Consider the following 21,397-nt stretch of genomic DNA (forward strand, 5'->3'; position numbering starts at 1 on the left):
GGACAATTCGCTATAGGACAAGTTATACTAACATCAAAGAAATGGTAGAATAGAATCATTAAGGAAAGGATACAAAAGGAGGGATAGAATGAAATGTGAATGGCAAAAATTAAAATATTTTTTATGTATTTTAAATAATTGAATTGTCCTGCGGCGAGTTGTCCCACTGCAAGTTGTTCGTGGTATGTTGTCCTGTGGCAAGTTGTCCATGTGAGTTTTCCATAGTGAGTTGGTTGTGGTGAGTTGGCTATGGTGAGTTGGCTATGGTGAGTTATCCCATTCCGCTATCTACTCACAGTAGACCACTTTCTAATAGCTGGGTTGACAGGAGTTGGAGCAGGTGACGGGAGCTCACCCCATCACATAGCCACAGGGTTTCAAACATGAGCCTGCCAATAGTCAGCCCTGCCTCCTAACCATACTCCTATCGATCATTATTAATGGGAGAAGTCCCAATGGGAAGAAATGGACCTTCAACCAGTATCAACCTCCATGTGCTGACTTCAATTTTAGGCATGGCTGTTTCTAGTCTGAGAAGTGCACTGGCTACCTTTTGGGAGCTGCTGATATAGATCTTAGAAATGCAGTCTGGGGCCTTCAGTATTTTTACCTGGCTTCATACAGTACCTGGGCTAAGGTTTTAGCTTAAAACAGTTTCAAAGCAGTCAGTATTTATTCACCTCCTTTGGTAAAATAGAATTATTTGGTGGCATTTGTAGATCTTAATGCTGTCTGAGAGAAGTCTATCTGAAGATTATTCAATTGTTGCTTTAAACTCTCTCTAGTACAATACACATGATTTTTTTTAAAGTAATTCATGGTGAATAAGGATAACAACTCAGTAAGAATGATCAAGGTAATACTTACCAACACTAACGTGATCAACAATAGTATCCGCATCCTGCAAACCCCATTTCTTATAGGTTAGTGGAGGTGGCTGCACATTTTCATTGCCTGCAGCTGTAGCTGGCCAATTGATTAGAGATAAATTAGAAAGAATAGTTATTTTTAAAACATTTAATATGGATTGGTCAACACATAATGTATTACAAAAATATTTTTAATTGTAAAGTATAGAATAAATTGCACTGTTGATATTATGAGAACCAGTTTGGTGTATAGATAATATTTAGGTTCCAATGGCAATTGGAACCAGGAATTTCATTACTAAGCGATATAGTCGCAAAACACCAAATCATGTGACTACACTGCTTAACTTCAGCAATTCCAGAAGTCCTGGTTGCCATCATTAAACAAGAACCACGTGGGTCCCTATGTGAGGACTTCAGATTATCGCAATTTCTGACTTCCTGGTGGCTTCCCCCTTGATTGCTTCTGGGAAGCTGGCAGGGAACATCAGAAATCACGACACATGACCATGGCATGATCATAAGCTAAGTACCAAGTATCTGGATTGCAATGACATGACCATGGAGACCCTATGATTGCTGAATTCTTAGAACCCATAATAATTCCCCTGATTTAGTGTCCCTGTAACTTTGAATTGACATTGAATGAATTATAGTAACCCAAGAATTACCTGTAGTGAAAGGCTCTGGGCTAGAAACTGGGAGAGCACAAGTTTTAGTCCCCATAAAGGTCAGCTGAGGAGTTTGGGCCAGTCACCCTCTCAGCCCTAGGTAGAAAGCAATGGCAAACCACTTCTGAAAAATGTTGCTAAGAAAACTGCAAGGACTTTCCCCTGGAATCACCAGGAATCAACACTGACTTGAAAGCATAAAAAAAAAAACAAAAAAAAAAACCTATATTAAAGGAGTTCCGGTTTGAGCCTCTTCACACAGACCGAAACCGCGATCGTGCGTGGTTTCGATCCGTGCTCACCACTGGAGCGCCCCGAGCCGGCTGGTTTCGGGGCTAAGCCACCCCGTAGAGGTGGTGAAGAGGGGGGAGACTGCCAGCAGGGTTGAGGAGAGCCACATCTCTCCTCCTCAGCTGGCCATTACTCCCTTTCCCGAAGGCGGTTGCAGTGGTGGTCAGAAATGGCCACCTCAAAGAAGAACTCGACCGGAAAAGAATGTGCAGGAGGAAGATAAGAAGAGAAATTTTTGGTTGACCAGGTTAAACTGCAAAAGCAACAACTAAGGTACCCTGGAATTTAAACTAAAAAAAAAAGTAACATTGTTCCCAAAGAAGACTTTGAAGCAGCAAAGGAGAGAGAAAAGGGAAAGGATTTGGGTTTTTTTGTTTTTCTTCTCTCCCTTTCTCTATACTGACAGCTAAGAGATTTAAATAAGAAATTGGGGGGGGAAATCCACTCTGACATCAATAGGCATTTAAGCTGAAAATAAAATGACAAAGGGATAATAAAGATTTCTGGATACTTAAAAAAACCTATATTAAAGAAAGAAAATCTACTAAAATTGAAACCCTATATATAATTTGCTTATGAGTAAGTCCTGCTGAGCCCACCAGACTTACTTCCATGTAGACGTACATACAACTCTACCCACTATAGCACACTAAACGAGTAATCAAAATTAAGAACCTTGTTCAACTACATTTAGTTGATAGTCTTTAGAAATCCACATGATTTTTGCAAGGATGTGGGTTGCTACCATAATAGCTAGCTTACATGTTATAAATGTATTGGTATGTTTCTTTTTTCCCCCTGCAAACTATCTAGAGATACTGTTTATGAAAATTATTAAACCCTCTTACTTTTTCAGAAAATACAGCAATTGAAAAGGAATTTATCTAGTTCACACCAGCACATTCTTCAGGTACTAACATACAAAGAAGTGTAAATTTAAAAAAATAAAATGATCCAATCTTACAAAATTTGGAAGAATTCATTCCTGGTACCTAGTATAACACCAATATATCAAAAGCTTATAAAGTCAAAAATATTCTGAAATTTCACACAAGAACACTGAACTCTTATGAGAACACACACACACCATATATTAAATCAAACTTGTATTAAACTTAGGTGTTTTATAGCAGGGGTCCCCAACCACCGGTCCGCGGACCGGTCCCGGTCCGTGGAACAAGTCCTACCGGGCCGCTGGCTTGCTGGGCGCCGCCATCTTTTTTTGATGAAAAAGTGCTTCCGGTGAGCTTTTCCGGGAGAAAGCTCACCGGAAGCACTTTTTCATCAAAAAGATGGCGGCGCCCAGCTACGCCGGTACCGGGCGGCGCCATAAAAAGGTTGGGGATACCGGGCCGCGGCGTAAAAAAGGTTGGGGATCACTGTTTTATAGCACTAAGTGTTTCACAAGCAGTATGTTGCTGTGCCCTGAACAAACTGTATGATAGAAAAGTAAAACTATGTCCTTTTATAGCAAGTATTGCTAAGAAAGAAACTATTTTAATAAGGCTGGACATACCCCTGGCTACTTGATTTCGGCAAGCCCGGAGAGACTGAAATAAGCTAAAACCATCAATTGTCACAATTGCTGAAGGATATAGGATGCTCAGTTCCTCATTCTAAATAAAAAGAAAGGTACTAAATCACGTTGAGGCAAAAACAATATATATGCAAGTACCCACATATGCTTTCTTGATTGCTTACTTACTATTTCTACAAAAGCACTAAATCCCCTCCCAGAAAGGCAGTCTATGGACATTGCTACAGTAGCATTAATATCTGACTAGCTATTGCTAGAGCACAAATAGCTGCTGAAATTAATATAAATTTTATACAGTACAATTCTCAAATTTTTGGTGAGGCATAGAATATAAGATATCAATGCAAAGCAAATAGTCAAGGGAACACTATTGTATGTCGCTTGTGTCAACATATTCCAATGAAACACAGTACAAGAGATAAAATGAGTGTTAAGGGCTATACGGTCTGAGTTTAATTCACATTCCTGTAATTAAATTAACACCACAGAATGGGCTGCCAATGCTAAACCATGACTTATATTTGCAAATATAAGCATATCTATCCATACATATTTGTAAAAGCAAACTTGACTTTAGAAATATTTACACAGAAGAGAACAGTTAGTCTTGTTACAATTTCAGTACTTTGTGTATCTATTTTAATACCTGTTCTGTTACTCCAGGATGGCGTGGAATCTCATAAGTTCTACATTTCAGCTGCAGGACAGGATCTTCATTTAAAAGCTGTGCCAGAAGTAATACTCCACTCTTTAAAAATAAAAACATAGCAACATCTACATTAATAATTTTATAGGCAGAAAATTCAAAATATGTTCTGCTGCAATTCAGTAAATTAAAATATTAGCTCACACATTAAACCCTTAGATGATTTATAATTAACTGTTTTTGCTTTTTATTTGTATGTGTTTTGCTTTGAGCAAATGATTGTTGTTATTTTTAATTCTTTGAGCCATCCGTAGTCATGATGTGCAGTTTTATAAATTGAATGAATAAATGAATATTGTTTTAAAGGGTGCCGCTTGTTCCATTTTGTTTTTTTATGTTTCTCACCTCCTTTATGAATTTGAATAGATACATATTTATGCCTGCTATCAGGGTACAATTTGTTTGTTTATTCGATCAATAACCAGCAACATAAAATAAAAAGGGAAATAAACAATTACAGTTAGGATCAACAGGGGAAAATAGCTGCAATTATATAACGGCAACTATAAAATAAATCAAATCTGGCATATTCCGAACTCACAAAGAAGCAGTACAAGATCAGAAGATGTGGTGAAACCTGACCCACAGAATCACTAAGAGTTGGACACAGATGAATGGATAACGTCATCATCATTTACCTAGCACTAATGAATATAATAAACTCTAACTGTTAAGGTACATCTTTCCATGGACTTGCATGACTGCTCTCCGCAGATGGCGCATGATTCCACAAAGGCACATTTGGGTGGTTTTTTTTGGGGGGGGGGGTCCCAACAGGTGTGATGTGCATATCCAAGTACTCTGAATGACATTTCGCCCTTCAATAGTGAGTCAATGGACACCCTAAATTGGCCTGCTTTGCAAGGCTCTTTCTCCAAGGAAAAAAAATCTTGAAAAGTACAGTCAAAAACAAAGCTTTTTCATTATAGAATTAATTATCAAGGCCTGACAGCGCAGGATATACTCTCTAACCCTACAGTGCTCAAGTCATGGCCTAGCTCTTGGGGAGGACTAATGAGATCATGAAGCCTTGGAAGCATTCTCTTGATGTAAGAGCTCATATAGTAAGCTCTTAATTGGGTCATGAGTAAGGTTCTCCAGATTTCCAAGGGAAGATTATTCCAGACAATCAGAGTCTGACAAGTGAAAAACACTGATTCCAATCTTACTCCTGCTTCCTGCCCTTTCAGATCTCTTCGGTACATGTGTACCAGAGGGGTAAGTTGCATTTGATGCATGTTATCTTGAAGTTAAGTGGCCACCTAGCAACATCATGCCAGAGGTGACTACGTGGCTTACATTATTTTATAGGTTAAAACTAGCACTTTGAATTCTGCTAAAAACCCTATAGGCAGCAGCCATTGCAGAGAAGAGCTCAATGCCCTACCATTATATTCATGTGGCAGTTCTCACCTATCACAAAGCTGGCTGTTGTATTTTGCAACGTCCATGGAATTTCCAAAGGCAGCCTCATATAGAATGCAATACAATAAACTCTAAAAGAGATGACAATGGCAAACAACCCAGGAAATAGTTGATGTACCTCAGTATAGAAGCGGACATAGCCAGAGGTGAATCCTACAACAATGCAGGTCCAGTCAGGACGGCCTGTGGAGCTCCTGTCTCATATAAAGAACATGGAATAAATTTTATCAAAACTTATTCTCAGATAATGCACATGCATGCTTTGGACTTAATAAGATAATGTAATTGTTTTAAAAAGTTTGCACTTACCTCTTTTGACTTGCAAGGGGGATACACAATGCACTGGTTACATATTCACTAGAAGTAAAATATAAAAATATTAAACTGTTCAAGAATATTTCCCTACATAAGATATTAAAAAGTTTTAAAGAGAAAAATATATATCCAAGCTGCTTTCCAACTACTTTTGTCCCAGTTATTGGGAGAGCTATCTCCCGAGAATGTGGCCCAAAGGAACTAAAAAAGGATACCTTTAAAAATCTGAATTATAAACATTTATACACAGGCCAGCATTCTTATCTATACAGTTTTGTCCCTGGCTGTTCTGTTATGATGTGTTTGGTACATATGTTTTTTAAAGCTACCAGCAGATTAGATTTACAATTTTCCAAAATGCCAAGTTTGTACAACAGAATGTGCAAAAACCATATGCACTTCCTTGGGTGCATGAAAAAGAATTCCAGAGAAGACATAGGTTCAAAGAAATAGAAGTGTACAGTACTTTTAACAATGTTCAATTAATTGTCCCTTTTTCAACAAGGCATGTGATGGGCAAAAGGGTGTGTTAATCATGAAAACAAACTTATCGTGGATAGTATGAAATGTTTAAAAAAAAAATAGTAATATGGTCTGATAACAAGTACCTTTACTGAAACAAAATGCTGAAGGAGCATACTGAACAGAGAAGTGTAATTGCACTCCCTCACTGAGGGCAGGAATTGATACTTTTCTACCATCAAACAGTCAAGACCAGGGGTCTCCAACCTTGGCAACTTTAAGCTTGGCGGACTTCAACTCCCAGCAAAGCTGGCTGGGGAATTCTGGGAGTTGAAGTCTGCCAGGCTTAAAGTTGCCAAGGTTGGAGACCCCTGGTCTAGGTGACTTCTGCAGTCTTAACTGGGGATGTCTAATCCCACAGTTCCATCACTGAGGCTCAGCATAATCAGATCCTGCCATTATTCCTTCAGGAATACAGTACAGGGTCCATTTCATCTCTGTCCTGCTATTCCTTTGATGATGAGGAACAAGGTACAAAATAAAACTGATCCAGCTGGTGATTCTATGGGAGATTTTTCTTTTCAAGGGACTAAGGCAAGATATAGAGCAGGGCTGTCAAACTTGTGGCCCACAGCCCAGATGAGACACACATTGGCCACGGCCCTGCCTGGCTTAGCAAAGGGGAAAAAGTCACAATACGTCACGTGACGCCACCATGATAACGTTTGACAACCCTGATATAGAGGGTAAGACCTGGTTGATATATGCCTCTACCCTGTTGAAGAATGGCTTGTGGAGGACTAAATGCAATTGGACTCACCCACCCTCTTTTTTATTATTATTATTATTATTGTTCATCACATACTCAGCCAGATACTCAGACTGGATTTGGCATTTTTCTCTACCTTTCAAGTCCTTCCCAAGGACCTCAAGTAAGCAGAAGTGGACGTTTGATAACAGATAACCAGAGTTCGAAGGGACCTTATAAGTCATCTAGTCCAATCTCCCACCCATCTCCAAGCAGGAGACCTACACCATTTCTGACAAATGGCAGTCCAATCTCTTCTTGAAGGTCTCAAGTGATGGCGCTCTCACAACTTCCGAGGGCAAGCTGTTCCATTGGTTGATTGTTCTCATTGTCAGAAAGTTTCTCCTTATTTCCAGGTTAAATCTCTCCTTGTTCAGTTTCCATCCATTATTCCTTGTCTGGCCTACAGGTGCTTTAGAAAATAGATTGACCACTTCCACTCTGTGGTAGCCCCTCAAATATTGGAAGACCGCTATCATGTCTCCCCTGGTCCTTCTCTTCACTAGACTAGCCAAGCCCTGTTCCTGTAACCGTTCTTCATATGTTTTAGTCTACAGTCCCCTAATCATCCTGGTTGCTCTTGATGGCGTTACAGGTATCGTCGCAGGATGTAAGCTGTTCCAGTAAACAACTTGCAGCCTCCTAATTTTTTTATAGGACTTGATAACTCTGATTATTCTATTAGCAGAACCAACTACATAGTTTCTCAGTGTTTGAGGCAGGAAACAATAAAAAATAAAGACACGCTCTCAATTTAAGTGAAATCTTGTTGCCCATTCTTATCATCACTCTGTGTGAACATAGGTCCTTCCCAAAATTTCAAGAACAATGCCCAGGTAGCAAGAAATTATTCAACTATATATAGATAATGTGGTATTAGAAAACAGCAGGGTCAAAAGTAGGAGTTCCCAGGACCTTCTCCTTTCCAAGCTTACATTTCTTCAATATTGCAAGGGCCATTCCAGCCAAGAGAGCCACTCCAGCCAACTGCAAATTGCATTTCTTCTTTCCCTTTTTCATTCTGTTTCCATTTTGCTGAGGAGAAGAAGAGAAGAAAAAAACAATTAGCTTACAACTTGATGTGTCTAAGCATCTGATGAAATAGAAGGTTATTCTTAGGCCAACTTGCTCTGTATACCATAATAAAATTCAATACAAGCCCGGGTGGTGTAATTTTTATGTAATAAACATCCTTGTGTTTTTCTTCACATTTTGCAATCTCCTCTGCCACCAGAGTAGCTTTTCAAGATAAAGGAAGGATCTGTAAAATTGCCTTTCAATTGAAAATTCAGTGAGTCATCACAATAACTCCATCCAACTTAATTATTTTAATATCACCATTATAGATACAGATAGCTGAGTTGGGGGGAAACAAAACTAAAGATAAGAGAAGTGAATCTCTTTCTTCAATTATTCACAATACAAATAGAATAGAATAGAATTCTTTATTGGCCAAGTGTGGTTGGACACACAAGGAATTTGTCATGATGCAAATGCCCTCAGTGTACATAAAAGAAAAGATACATTCGTCAAGAGTCAAGAATCATAAGGTACAACACTTAATAATAGTCATAGGGTACAATAAGCAATCAAATCATACTAGAAAACAGTCAATATAGATCATAAGGATTCAAGCGACAAAGTTACAGTCATACAGTCACAAGTGGGAGGAGATGGGTGATAAGGAGTGATGAGAAGGTTAATAATAATAGTAGTGCAGACTTTGTAAATAGTTGGACAGTATTGAGGGAATTATTTGTTTAGCAGAGTGATGGCATTCGGGCAAAAACTGTCCTTGTGTTTAGTTGTTCTGGTGTGCAGTGCTCTATAGCATCATTTTGAGGGTAGGAGTTGAAACAGTTTATGTCTGGGATGTGAGGGGCCTGTAAATAACAAGATAATCAATTGCCAATTAGTGTAGAAGCCCTATCCACTCTAAATCATGCCCGCATATGAAACCATTTTTCATGCAAAGAAAACAAGAGGCAGGGAGGAAAGAAAGTCATAGGAACCAACATTTTTAAAAAAGCTATTTGAGAAGCAAACATCTATCTAATCCTAGTACTGGGGGATAAGTGTGTGTGTGTGTGTGTGTGTGTGTGTGGTTAAAATGGAATTCAAATTTATTAGCAAAGCTTGAGTTATGGTATTAATTATCATTTATATGTGGTTAAAGTATCAAAAAGGGGGGAGGCTTATTATTTGCAATATCACCATACATTTCACAATATACCTATCACAGATATCAGTTTTAGAGATAAGTCTGTAAAGCTAGTAGATTGATTTTAATAGAAATTGGTTGTTATAAACAATTGTTCTCATTTATCATGATAAACAGAAACATGAGTATGTGGTTTGAATCATAACCTACTCTTATTCAGAATATTATTTATGGATCTCAATTAGAGATATTTCCTGGAATATATTTTCAAATACAACAGCATAAAACAAAACACTTACGGACAAAAAACACTGCTTTCTGCTCACGAGCTATTACCATGAGATCATTTGTGGGTGACAAAGATATTATACAGTCCTGAAGCCACGAATTTGCTTGAGTTTTGGATGCCAAGTCTTCTTCTTCTTCTTCCTATAAATGGTGATCATTGAAGTTGTTACTTTCCTGAGCAAAAAATAACTATATATAATTTAAAACAGTTATGTACAACAATATTAGCATTTAAGGAATATGCAAATTAACAATGTGACTGCAATCTTAATGGATGGTTGAAAGCATTTAAACATTAGCAAAATTACACATTTTGTTTTATTAATTGTAATATTGTTACCTGTCCTCAAATGCTATCAATACAGAGACAAATCACACAATACAGAGACAAATCACACATATAATAAAGGATAGCTGTATGGCAATGTGTATTCAACTTAAGTGTGTCTATAATGCATTACAAATTGATTAATGAACTTCAGAGTTTTAATGAATTATTCAAAATGTTTTGATATAGATATCGAGCTTGTTTATAAAAGATATAATTAGTAGAATAGTAAATAAAAAGGCTTACAGGCTCTTGAGTTTCTGCTTCATCCCAGGAACCCCAATTCTCTTCTTCCCAGTTTGATGATTTTCCTGTATTTACAAAACCCAGTTTAGTTTAGCAAATCAGAGCCATCAGTTACATGTGCTAAAATAAAATGCTTGCATCCCAGTGTTCATAAAAATATGATTATTATTTAAATAACAAGATTGATTTTAAAATGCCAGAAATTCCTAGTAGAAATGCTAGAATGTCTTATAATTATGTAAACTGTGAATAAAAGTATGAGAGATAACCTATGCACATTTTTATATTAATAACATAGGTTCAGTCATACATTATGGCATGTCAAGCAGTTTCCACCTGTTTTAGAAAGTGATACAAGAAATAAAAAGTTATTTATAACTAAGTTGAAGATAGGGTACATTTATCTTTGATTACTAGTTCTAAAAACATTTCTAGATTGCATAAAGGCCGACTGAAATGGATTCAAACAACCCATTTCTTCCAGGTCCTCTGAAGGTGAACCTTGTCTACAACCTTTCCAAAAAAGGGAAGGTGAAAGACTGAATGATAATTGTCCAACACCATTGAGTCCAATGATGACTTCTTGATGAAATGACCAAAGCCCATTTCAAGGCCCATGGGGCTAATTCTTCACTCAAGGAAATTGAGATCATTGCAAAGACAGAACCACAGGTCACCTCCCAGGCAGTTTTAACTATCCAGGGGAAACTTAAATCTAGCAAGCAAATGATCAAGTTTACAGACTAGAACATTCTGACTGTTCAGGAGGCACACAATTAAACTTGCTCCATATAAATCTACAAGACCTTACTTGGTCAAACCTTAAAAGATTGTCATGCAGCTATCAGTACATAACTATTTCAACAGAAAACAAAGAATATTTCACTGCCTATCACCACACTTTAACCCCTAAAATGAGATGGATTCACTCTTTTATCTTTTTCCAATGATGCTCCATCATCTCCAACTCATTTCCTGGAGCTCCTTAGAGAACTAAGGTGTATCCTGGGATCAATGCAGGGGCAGAGGCTCCATATGGGCAAATTGATGTAAAAGTTCCATGCCCATTCTAGGCCGTAACTAAGGCCTCAGCTGAACTGTCCATATGATTTATGTGAAGATGCCCAAACTTCTTCTGGAACCCAACTCCTTCTGGATTTATCAGTCACCTGGGCAGGTCAATCTAACAGACCTCACCCCCTTCATGGTAGGGGGCACCAGTGAGCCAAAAAGCAATCTGACTATGACAATGGGATAATGGCAAATAATACCATTTAAAACTCAAACATGTCTCAACTATCCTGAAACAAAACTCAGATGCAATGTGTAACCCCCAGTATGCCCTAGGCCTAAAATGACATGGGACAGGTCCATGGTTGCCAGGATCACCTGAGCTGCCCTGAACTCAATGTCACCAGATAGTAAATTGAAGTTCCTCAAAACCAAGAACCTCAAGATCCCAACCACCAGCTCAGCAATGGAAATGCAGCAGCTTAAGCAAGGACGATGTTGTGCAGCAGAGAGAGCAGTACAACAACTATCTGATCTGTTCCATAGAGTCCAACTTCAACCATAGAACTGCACTCATTTGATTATCATCAGAGGCAGAGCCTCTGAAACTTGTTTTCATAAGGATGATGATCGGAAAGGATGCAGAGTTTGAGGGCGCTCAAGATGTATGTGGCATTTTGTTTTTTTTGTGTGTGTGTATGGGATTCTAGGAGTTTGTGACCATCTTTTAGATAGCAGGCATCAGTAATATTCTCTCTCTCTCTCTCTCTCTCTCTCTCATCTGCATACTAATCATTTTATAGATCTTAAACTAGTTTTTGAATAAGCTTAATGCTCTATGCAAGAAGACTAAAACTGATATGTATGTACAGCCCTTTAATTTCAAAATGTGAAATTTTGCAAAACTTCCAGTTTCTTTCAGCATTTTGGAAGCATTTCAAATGTAATGTCTTAAGACATTTGAAGGCTGGACTGTTACAAAATATTTAGACAAGGCATTTCACACCCACTGTTTCAAAACAAAACAGTCTTAATGTATTTCTTTATAGGAACAGAACCTACTGTTTCATAGAAGAGAAGCACTTGCTCCTGATATAGTACTGTATTCCTTTTAGATTGTCACTTGAAGGCAGTTTACTGAACAGATTCACATAGCTGAATGAGTCATTTATCTTTGAACATAATCACAAAAAAATCTGATTATGTAGTGATTTTAATCACTTCATAAACATTATGTTTACATGGATCAACTTATTTTCCCTTCACATTTTTAGACTATTGCAGTATACATAGAAATTAATGAAGCAAACTTAGAAAGCCTTTCTTATAAATACGTTGTTATGCTGCATGAAGAAACAGATTTAAGGAGGAACATAGATAAAAACTATGGCTTTGAAAATAAAGTGTCCCTTATATTAAGTACTATATTTAAATATGTTCTTCTTAAGCACCCTTAGGCTTTCTAGGTTTGCTTAATCAATTTCTATATATAGTGCAATAATCTAAAAAAAAATGTTGAAGGGAAAATAGTTGATCCCTGTAAACTTGTTTATGAAATGACTGAAGTAGAATTTGAAACCTGATTTTAGTAGTATTTGATATTATCCAACTCCCAAATTATGTAATCTGGATGATTTTCTAAAGCTTTATAACACTAATCTGTCATAGTAATTCAATTCATTAAAATAGCATGAAATTTGCTAAGGAAGTAGCACTGTTCCATATGATGCTTAATGGCAAAATTAAACAGTTATTTCAACAGCTTAGTTGCTTTTATTATGTGGGTGTTTCTTCACTGAATATTAAATCTATGTCACAAGTTAAAAATCAGTTAAATAAACATCTTTTAAGTTTTGCAAGACATGCCTCCTCATTCTATAAATCATTTCTTTAAAACCATTTTTATAAATCTTTTCTCTAAAACCATTTTTCTTGTCTAATTAAATGTAGGAAAGAAATTATGTAAAAGGCCTCAGAAGACTGTTTGCCTAACAATTTGTCCATCACTAGGATAACTCTTGGGACCCCTACTGTGGTCTGTGTTGTACCACTGTTTCACAAGCTGCACTGATTGCCAGTTGCTTCCAGGTTCAATTCAAAATATTGGTTATCACCTTTTAAAGTTCTTCATAGCATGGTCCATGCTATCTGAGGAACCATCTCACCCCAATGGGATTGGCCCACCCCACCAGTGCCAGCAGAAGGGGCATACTACAGATCCCATCAGTCAAGGAATTCTGACCGGTGAAGTCCAAGAGAAAAGCCATTGCTGCCATGGCTCTCATCCTTTGAAACAACATCTCCCCAGGTGAGATCCATACCACCCTTTTGATCTTCCAAAAAGGTCTAAAGTCCTGGCTCTGCCAACTGGCCTAGAACCCCAATGTGGGCATGTCATCCTAGAGGTGACTGGTGAATTAAGATAATATCCCATCTCTTCCCCATGTAGCTAGTTCCCTTCTTTCCCATCTTGTTAATTTTAAACAACTTTAGTGTTATTTTAACGTTTTAAACTTGTTTTTATATTGTAAGCAGCCTAGAGACACCGTGAGCCTAGATGGATGGCATACATATTTACTAAACAAATGCGTAAATTCTCCCAAAATCTAGCAGAACAGAAATAAATTTGGTGTGTAGGGAGAAGAGAAAATCAGCTGGATTTAGGAAAATGTTCCCCAATATATCCATATGAAAGAGGAAGTTGGGCGGCTACTCAAAAGGTTGCCAATTCCTCATATTAAGCCTCCCTCCTACTATTGTTTTGGCCATGTGGCATATGCCAGAGCTGTTCTGAATGGATTAAAAAGACTTGTAGAAGCTATTCTCCACACACTTTCCCTAAATTAAATACCAATCTCCATAGGTAAGAAAACAAATAGTCACTAGTGAGATGAATCTTACAACTAGAACTGTTTACAGTCACTGGCAATATTTTCACTCAGAAAACAAGCCATAAAACACACATACAATCCCCTCACTACCACAAATTAGGAAGTCAAGTTTCCTCCATTTGCGGAAATTGCAGAGATCAGTATATCTGGAGTGCAACAGATGAGCCTCATCCATATTATACTACATCTTTTTCTCCAATTCACCTGCTTCACATCATCATGCTTATAGATAGGTCCCTTGAATTTTAGTTCATGTTACATTTCACAAAACTGTTAGACATAAGGAAGAAAAAAGAATTCACATTAAATAAATGCCAGGTGTTCATCATCTCCATGCCATGTTAATAAGCACGCAGAGCAAATGAGTGAAAGATTTCTATCATACTACTCATGACCAACTTCTCAGAGCCAAGCTGCTACCCACCAATATATGCACTTTTTGTTGCACAGGATAAGACATGAGAATACTGTATTATGCCTATGGGACTGCATTTTGTTTTCTTGGCAAAATTTCAGAAGTGGTAAGTCCTTGCCTGCTTCCCTAGGGCTGAGGAGTGACTGGCCCAAGGTCACCCAACTGGCTTTGCTCCTAAAGACAATACTGTAATTCAGAGTCATCCATTTTCTAGCCTGATACCTTAACCACTACACCAAACTGGACCTCTAAACTGTAGGGTGATTTTTTTTTTTTGTTTATTTCACTTATTTTAACACAAATTTTGCCATTCAGAGTTTGTGGAAATGCTGTCTTTGATTTCAAAAATCATTATGTCAGGTCTAGTCAGCCTGGTGTTGGGATGATGTTTTTAATAAAAACACTGATCAGGCTCAGCCAGCACCTGCAGGATCCACAATAACTCTCCCGTTCATAACCAAGATACTGAATAACCCTAAAAGTACTAGGTTCTTTTATAAAACTGTCCAGTGTCAACTTAATGACAGATTGCTGCAGACTCCACCCACAAGCGGCTGATCCTGAATCAAAAATAGGAAACCCGGTACACACGTGGCTCCTTATCACGTTACCTGGTGCATCCGGGCGGAGGGAAAAGGGGGAAAAATACATGGGCTACGTACTGCAGTCAAATATTAAAAGTACCATACCTAACACACATATTTACCTTTTTCTATGCTCTTTTTACAGGTTAGACCCATTGAAAAACGGCCTGCCTGGGGAGATTAAGTTGAAGGGATGACGACCCCCAACTCTGCTTATACTTCTTACATGCAAACCTGGAGCTAAAAGAAGTGGAAGGATGGGTGAAGGCAAGTCCCCTTGCTGGCCCCGCGGACAGAGGATGAAATGCAAATTACCGTAACGCCACCGCTACCCTCAGCCCTGACCCATCTCCTCCCACTCGGACCCGGGGCTCGAGGCTCACCGCCGCATTCCTTGGCACCCCACGGTTCCCCCGCGCCGCTCTGTCGCAGATGAGAGCATAGGAAATCCCGCGCCGACTCCAGGTCCTGGAAGCTGCAGAAAGGCACGAGAGTGCAGGCCATGGCGTCGCCCGGTTTTTCCGCGGCCGGAGACCCCGCAGGCTCCCCCACACACGTACACACAAACCCGAGTCGCGAGCTGGAGTGCCAACCCCACCCGGAAGCGGTCAAAGGCCCTGCAGACGCTACCACGCAGGCGCCGCCGAGCAGACCAGGAAAAAAAAAGGAGGAGAACCAACCCGGAATGCCAGCGCTGTCCACGTGGTTGAGGAGAGGGGCGAAGTGCTCGGGCTGCTGGGCTTCGCTCGCAGTCGGCGGGCTGGATTGAGAAGAGGGGGAAGGCTAAGGCCTTCATTGACGCTTCGGGAGCTTCTTCGGACGACGACAGATTTGCACCACAGCCAATGCACACCGTCAGATAGTGGACACACAGATTTCGGGCCTTGCGAAAGCGATCGATCTAGTCATGACTGTCTTCCTTGGAAGGGAGTTGCCGGCAGATTGGGGAATGTTTTAAATCAGGGGTTTCCAACCTTGGCAACTTTAAGACTTGTGGACTTCAACTCCCAGCTTTGCTGGCTGAGGAACTCTGGGAATTGAAGTCCACAAATCTTAAAGTTGCCAAGGTTGGAGACCCCTGCTTTAGATGCAACAGATTCCCGTTCTAGTCCAGAGAATACGGTGGGTCTTTAGCCTAGACACAAAGTAAAAGATCCCATTTAGGGCTTAGGCACGGAACGAAAAATACATTTTATTTCAAACCCAAAATAAGCCATAAGTGTTACTGAACTGTCTCTGCTTGATCTTGATTGCTTGATTGAAGAGATTCCCAGAGTGATTTTATAGTGTGAGCAAAGACTGGTGTTCAAGCATCTCACGCCCCTCTCCCAGTATGTCATATCCCACTGGCTCAGTGACCCCAGATTTGCTGTGCCTCCTCTCAGCTGCCACCTCCAGAGACCCAGGCCTTTTCTCTCTCTATTGCTTCTCTCCAGAATACCAGTACTGAACAGCACTGCTGATCTTACAGGGAGCATTCAAATATGTGTGTTTCAGCTCAGGGATAGGCAACCTGGAACAGCTGCTCCACATACAGGACAGGTGCCACATTCCTACAAAGGTTCCATTTGATTCACTTTTTGTGATAAGCTGTGACAAAGCTCAGTGGTCCCCAACCTTTTTTGTACCAGGGACCAGTTTCACACAGAAACACTTTTCCAAGGACCAGGTAGGGGCAGTGGAGTCCAGGTTTGGTGGTTTGCTTGCAGAGGTTTCATTACCTGACTAGGTAACATCTGATGATGTTACCTAGTCGGGTAATAAAACGTCCGCCAGCAAACCACCAAGTTCAGGGAGCTCCAAGGCCTCCTCATTGCAACCCTGAGCAACAGATATTCTCTTCTATTGGGACATTTAAAACGGAGGGTTTCAGCTGCAGATTCAGGAACTGCGCCTGGCTGAGGAGCGCCTTCAAAACTGAGCGCTGGGCGGCGGCGACCCCCAGCACTGGCTTTCTTGCTGAGAGCTCCCTAGACTCTTGGCTCCGGATGTGCCAAATATAAACCGTGCAGTAAAGCAAACGAGAAAGTCCAGAAACCAAGTTGGGGGGAGGGGGAACAGGAGAAGATCGGCCGAGCAGGGTGAATTCCACACATCTAACCTAGGCAGAGAATTGTTGATGTGACTTTTGAAAGGCATTCGTGGCTCGCCCACACCCCACCCCAAAGAGTTTTATAAGAAAAAGTAGGACAGTGTTCTGAACCTTGCACACCAAACTCTTTCCCTCCGGGGCGCCTTTAGGGCCAAATTTTCCTTAAACGACTTCGACCATTTAAGCCGAGATAGCTACCAATCGGAAGGTACGGATCTGTGTTCAACTCTCTCGCCTAAATTAAGGGGTCGCCAGACTCGAAGCACGTGCCACAGTAATTCTGTCTCTGCTGCTCCGCTGTGGGGGTGAACGGGCGCTTCGGAGGAGCTGCGCCAACAGGAAAAGCCACCCTGCCGGCTTCTTTGAAGCAGTTTCTTCCTGGGCTGGTGGAGGAGCGAGAGAGCGACTGAGAGAGGAACGAGGTGGGAGGAAACCGAAGCCACTGAGCCGGAGAGCAGGACAGGCTTTGGTTGCTAGAGGGCCGGCAGGCACTTCAGGGACCTGGCGGCAATCGGGAGGGCTGATCTGAAACTGGCTTCCTCCTTTCCCTTCTTTGCGGCCCAGTACAAAATGATCCACGGACCAGTACCGGTCTGGGGCCCGGTGGTTGGGGACCCCTGACAGCTTATCCGGTGTGACATAGCTTATAGGGTGTGGGATTCAAATTTCTTAACAACCAGTTATGTGGGCGTGGCCTAATTTGTGGCTGTGGCTTAGTGGTCATGTGACTGGCTGGGCATGGTTTGCTGGCTGGGCGTGGCTTGGTCATGTGACTGGCTGGGCGTGGCTTGTATGTAAATATAAATATTTATGTAAATATTTTTTTATTAAAAAAAGATCAACTTTTACCCAAATTCAGGCAAAGAAGGCAGGCAGATTGAGTTGCTCACAGTATCACAGATTCATTCAGAGATCTATCTTTCTGCAATCTGCTACCTGAGTCTGCACTGAAAAATAGAAGCTTCAGTCCTAAGGAAGGTTCAGCTCTGTTTTTAGATTAGAAAGCAAGAAATTCAATGATTTCCTGCTTTCTAGCTAATCTAAATTTCCGAGCACAGCAGAACAGCTGATGGTTGGGGGAAAGGAAAAATAGCAATTTAGCAGGCAAGTTTGATGGCACACATGCCAGGTAAGGAGTGAGTGGACGGGGAGGGGCAGGGACAGCCAGTGGCGTGATTTGCCGGTTCTCCGAACTGGGCGGAATCATAACCGGTTCTATAGAACCGGTACGACCAGGTAGAATCCCACCCCTGAGCTTATCACAATAAGCTTTTGGCTTATTGTTTTTCTCAGCCAAAAGAATTTCTTTTGGCTGAGAAAAACTTTTTAAATAATGATTTTAGTGTGAATCTAGTTAAAAGGGTTTACTATGTGAACCTAGTCAGTTGTGGTTTGTTAAACTTTATTTAAACAAATCATGGATTAGTACAAGGTATGAGCCTAGCAAGAAGAAAATGCTTCTCTCTGCCACCTGTTAAATTGGGGACAAGCATTTATTCCACTCGCATAAGCATCTTTTCCCCTCATATGGACAATTATGACCGCAATCATAGAAGTATTTACTTATAAGTAGCGCCCATACAGGTGGATTCATAAAAGTATCAATTGTAAGGGTTAGGCTGTACCTTGAGATCATCTAGCCCATGGGTGTCAAACTCACAGCATCACATTGCTGTTCACATGACATATCACAACATTTTTTCCCTCCGCAGAGCTGGGATGGGTGTGGCCTGCATGTGATACATCCGGCCCACAGGCCGTTAGTTTTGCATCCCTGATTTCTAGCGCAACCTCCTGTTTTATGCAGGAATTCCCTTCTGTGGATGCAATCTAGGATTATTTTGGTTTTGGTTTACGTACTTATTGTACAATAACTGCACACTGCTGGAAGAAAACAGTCACACTGTGATGTATGTTCAGCTTATGATCCACAGAAACACCAGTTTGTTATTTTTCATATGCTGATGCTAAGTATGGTCTCACCCATTGCCTATTGAGTAGGTTCATCTATACATTGAGTAAATAAATAAAATTTTACTATGCCTTTGTTCTTTTCTACCCAAATTAATAACTCTGTATTCCTCTTTCTTCATCCTTATTAATTTCTACCTATTTCTAATGAGTAAAAATCCTCCCGAATATGGATACTGTCCCTCAGCTGGTTCTACCTCTATCTTTGTATGACCTCACAATTCTATAATCATGTTTACTAATCTTTATCCAAGGCATTTATAAATAGTTGAACCATACTAATACAAGAACAGATCTCTGCAGTATACAATTGAACACTGAGAATTATTGAACAGTGGGGCCAAGTTGGAGGCATTAAAGGACATTTATTTACGTTTTGGATTTTGTTACGTTTGTGTTACACTCTGGGTCATCACACACTGCCTGGGAGTGTGAGAAGTCAAAAATAGGGTTTAATCACAAGATAATATGTTTGATGTTCAGATCTTCTTAGGTATGGTGTTGTATGAGGGGTCTTGCATAGTATTGTGATTTAGGAGATTTCTTTATCTTGACAGGATTTTGCTGCTTGGCTCGCTTTCTGTGGAGATGCACTTTTCTCATCTTTAGCCTCCATAAGATGAAGGACTTTTTAGGCATCTGCTATAACTTTCTTTGTGGGTTAGGGGAGGCTTTTGCCTGTAAAAACAGGTGACCCAGGTTGTAAGTGGGTTTTTTTTCTTATTTCCATTTCAAAAAATATTTGTCTGGCACTATGCAACCTCCTTCAAGATTCCTGGATGCAGTTGTTGGGTTGAAAGTGAAGATAAGTCCATTGCAGAGGTGGTATTCAGCAGGTTCTGACCAGTTCTGGAGAACCGGTAGCTGAAATTTTGAGTAGTTCGGAGAATCAGTTGTGGAAATTTTGAGTAGTTCGGAATACCATCTCTGACTGGCCCTGCCCTCATCTATTCTCTGCCTCCCGAGTCCCAGCTAATCGGCTGGGGTCTTCTTTTGTTGCCCTGCACAGGAGAACAGAGCTGGAAAGCAGGTTAGTGAGGTGGGGAGAGAATGGAGGTTTTACAGTAACTTTCCCCCCCGGAGTAGGTTGGAAATGGAGATTTTACAGTATCCTTTCCCTGCCACGCCCACCAAATCACGCCCACCAAGCCATGCCATGCCCACCAAACCACACCCACAGAACCGGTAGTAAAAAAAATTTGAATCCCACCACTGGTCCATTGTCCCTTCATCAGTGCTTAATTTGTGAGGAAAGCTGCACACTAACATCTGCACTCAAGTTTTCTGTTCCAGCTCATCGGACAGAGTGAAACCAATTATCCAGAAAGGTGGTGAGTTCTCTTTCATTAAATATATTGAGAAAACTAAACAGCTAATTTTGGGGATGCTTTCATTTAAGATTCTTGCATTACCAAGGGTTTAGACTCAAAGGACTATTTAATTCAAAAGCATGAATTCAAAATATAAGGGGAAAAACTGGTGGGGAAATAAAGTAATAAGATATGGAGTGGCTCTTAAGATATCCCACAGATGTTTCCTTGCCTTCATACTATTATAGTAGGTTTTAAAAATACCATAGTGAGAAAAATGGGATGAAGTAAAAGCGGAAGGGGCTTGGGAACTCTAGAGAGTTCTATATTCACTTATTTGTCTTCAGGAATTTGGATTCAGAAAATCCTCTGATAATAAGGGTCCCAGGCCATTCCCATACACAAAAAATGAAAAATTATTAAAGTGATGACCTAGAAGCAAAATGAAGATATCTCTTTCACAGAGAATTTAATATAGTGTGTGATCTAAAATGTACCCCACGATTGTCAAAATTCTTTTGTAAAGTTTACTGAAAAATAAGTGTTCCTTTTGTACAGGCTTTTCTAATATTAATTAATAGCTTCTTCACTGCAATCCCATTGCTCCCTATCATTTATGATTTCAAACAGTAGTTAAATACCATCTCTTATTTACTCTTAGTCTTCCTGAATTGCCCCAGTGTGAATTTCTGTTTAATGGAGGGTTAATTACTGGTTCCCGTACATGTATTTTTCTTTCCTTTCTTTAGCAAAATCGCTGTTCTTGCTATAATAGCAAAAAGAAACAAAGACACACGGAAAAAAAAAACTATAGCAAAGAATTTCCTTGGCAGCACTGGAGTTATTAAGGCACATTGTTACTAATATTTTAGTTTTAGCAGAAGGAAAAATTAAAACATCAGGATCTGTAAACAGGAAGTATCCAATAAAAGGCAAAAGGGACTAAATATTTCACAAGCCAGCAATTGCTCAAGCCTCACCCCCCCCTTCAAAATCTCCAAATGGTTTTCAGATGG

At 40.0% G+C, this 21,397-nt stretch overlaps 1 protein-coding gene across 3 annotated transcripts in view; it reads right to left on the reverse strand.

Moving 5' to 3' along the window:
* Window positions 1-15,630, reverse strand: part of RAB3GAP2 (RAB3 GTPase activating non-catalytic protein subunit 2) — a 55,470-nt gene extending 39,840 nt beyond the window's left edge. Inside the window, exons 1-9 of one of the 3 annotated variants that reach the window (XM_026682559.2) lie at window positions 15,392-15,630; window positions 10,108-10,172; window positions 9,545-9,674; window positions 8,020-8,119; window positions 5,809-5,856; window positions 5,618-5,693; window positions 4,015-4,116; window positions 3,348-3,447; window positions 868-966 (exon numbers count right to left, since the gene is read on the reverse strand). In XM_026682559.2, the coding sequence (XP_026538344.2) occupies window positions 868-966; window positions 3,348-3,447; window positions 4,015-4,116; window positions 5,618-5,693; window positions 5,809-5,856; window positions 8,020-8,119; window positions 9,545-9,674; window positions 10,108-10,172; window positions 15,392-15,512 (841 nt within the window). In that variant the 5' untranslated portion in view covers window positions 15,513-15,630. Of the gene's footprint in view, window positions 1-867; window positions 967-3,347; window positions 3,448-4,014; window positions 4,117-5,617; window positions 5,694-5,808; window positions 5,857-8,019; window positions 8,120-9,544; window positions 9,675-10,106; window positions 10,173-15,391 lie in introns of all 3 variants that reach the window. The other 2 variants (XM_026682569.2, XM_087964071.1) reach the window with 2 other exon arrangements.
* Between the last annotated feature and the right edge of the window lie 5,767 nt (window positions 15,631-21,397).

Source organism: Notechis scutatus, chromosome 1 (genome assembly GCF_049901735.1).
Source record: "Notechis scutatus isolate UNSWTSFEM ecotype Mainland chromosome 1, rNotScu1.2, whole genome shotgun sequence".
NCBI classification, from domain to species: Eukaryota; Metazoa; Chordata; class Lepidosauria; order Squamata; family Elapidae; genus Notechis; species Notechis scutatus.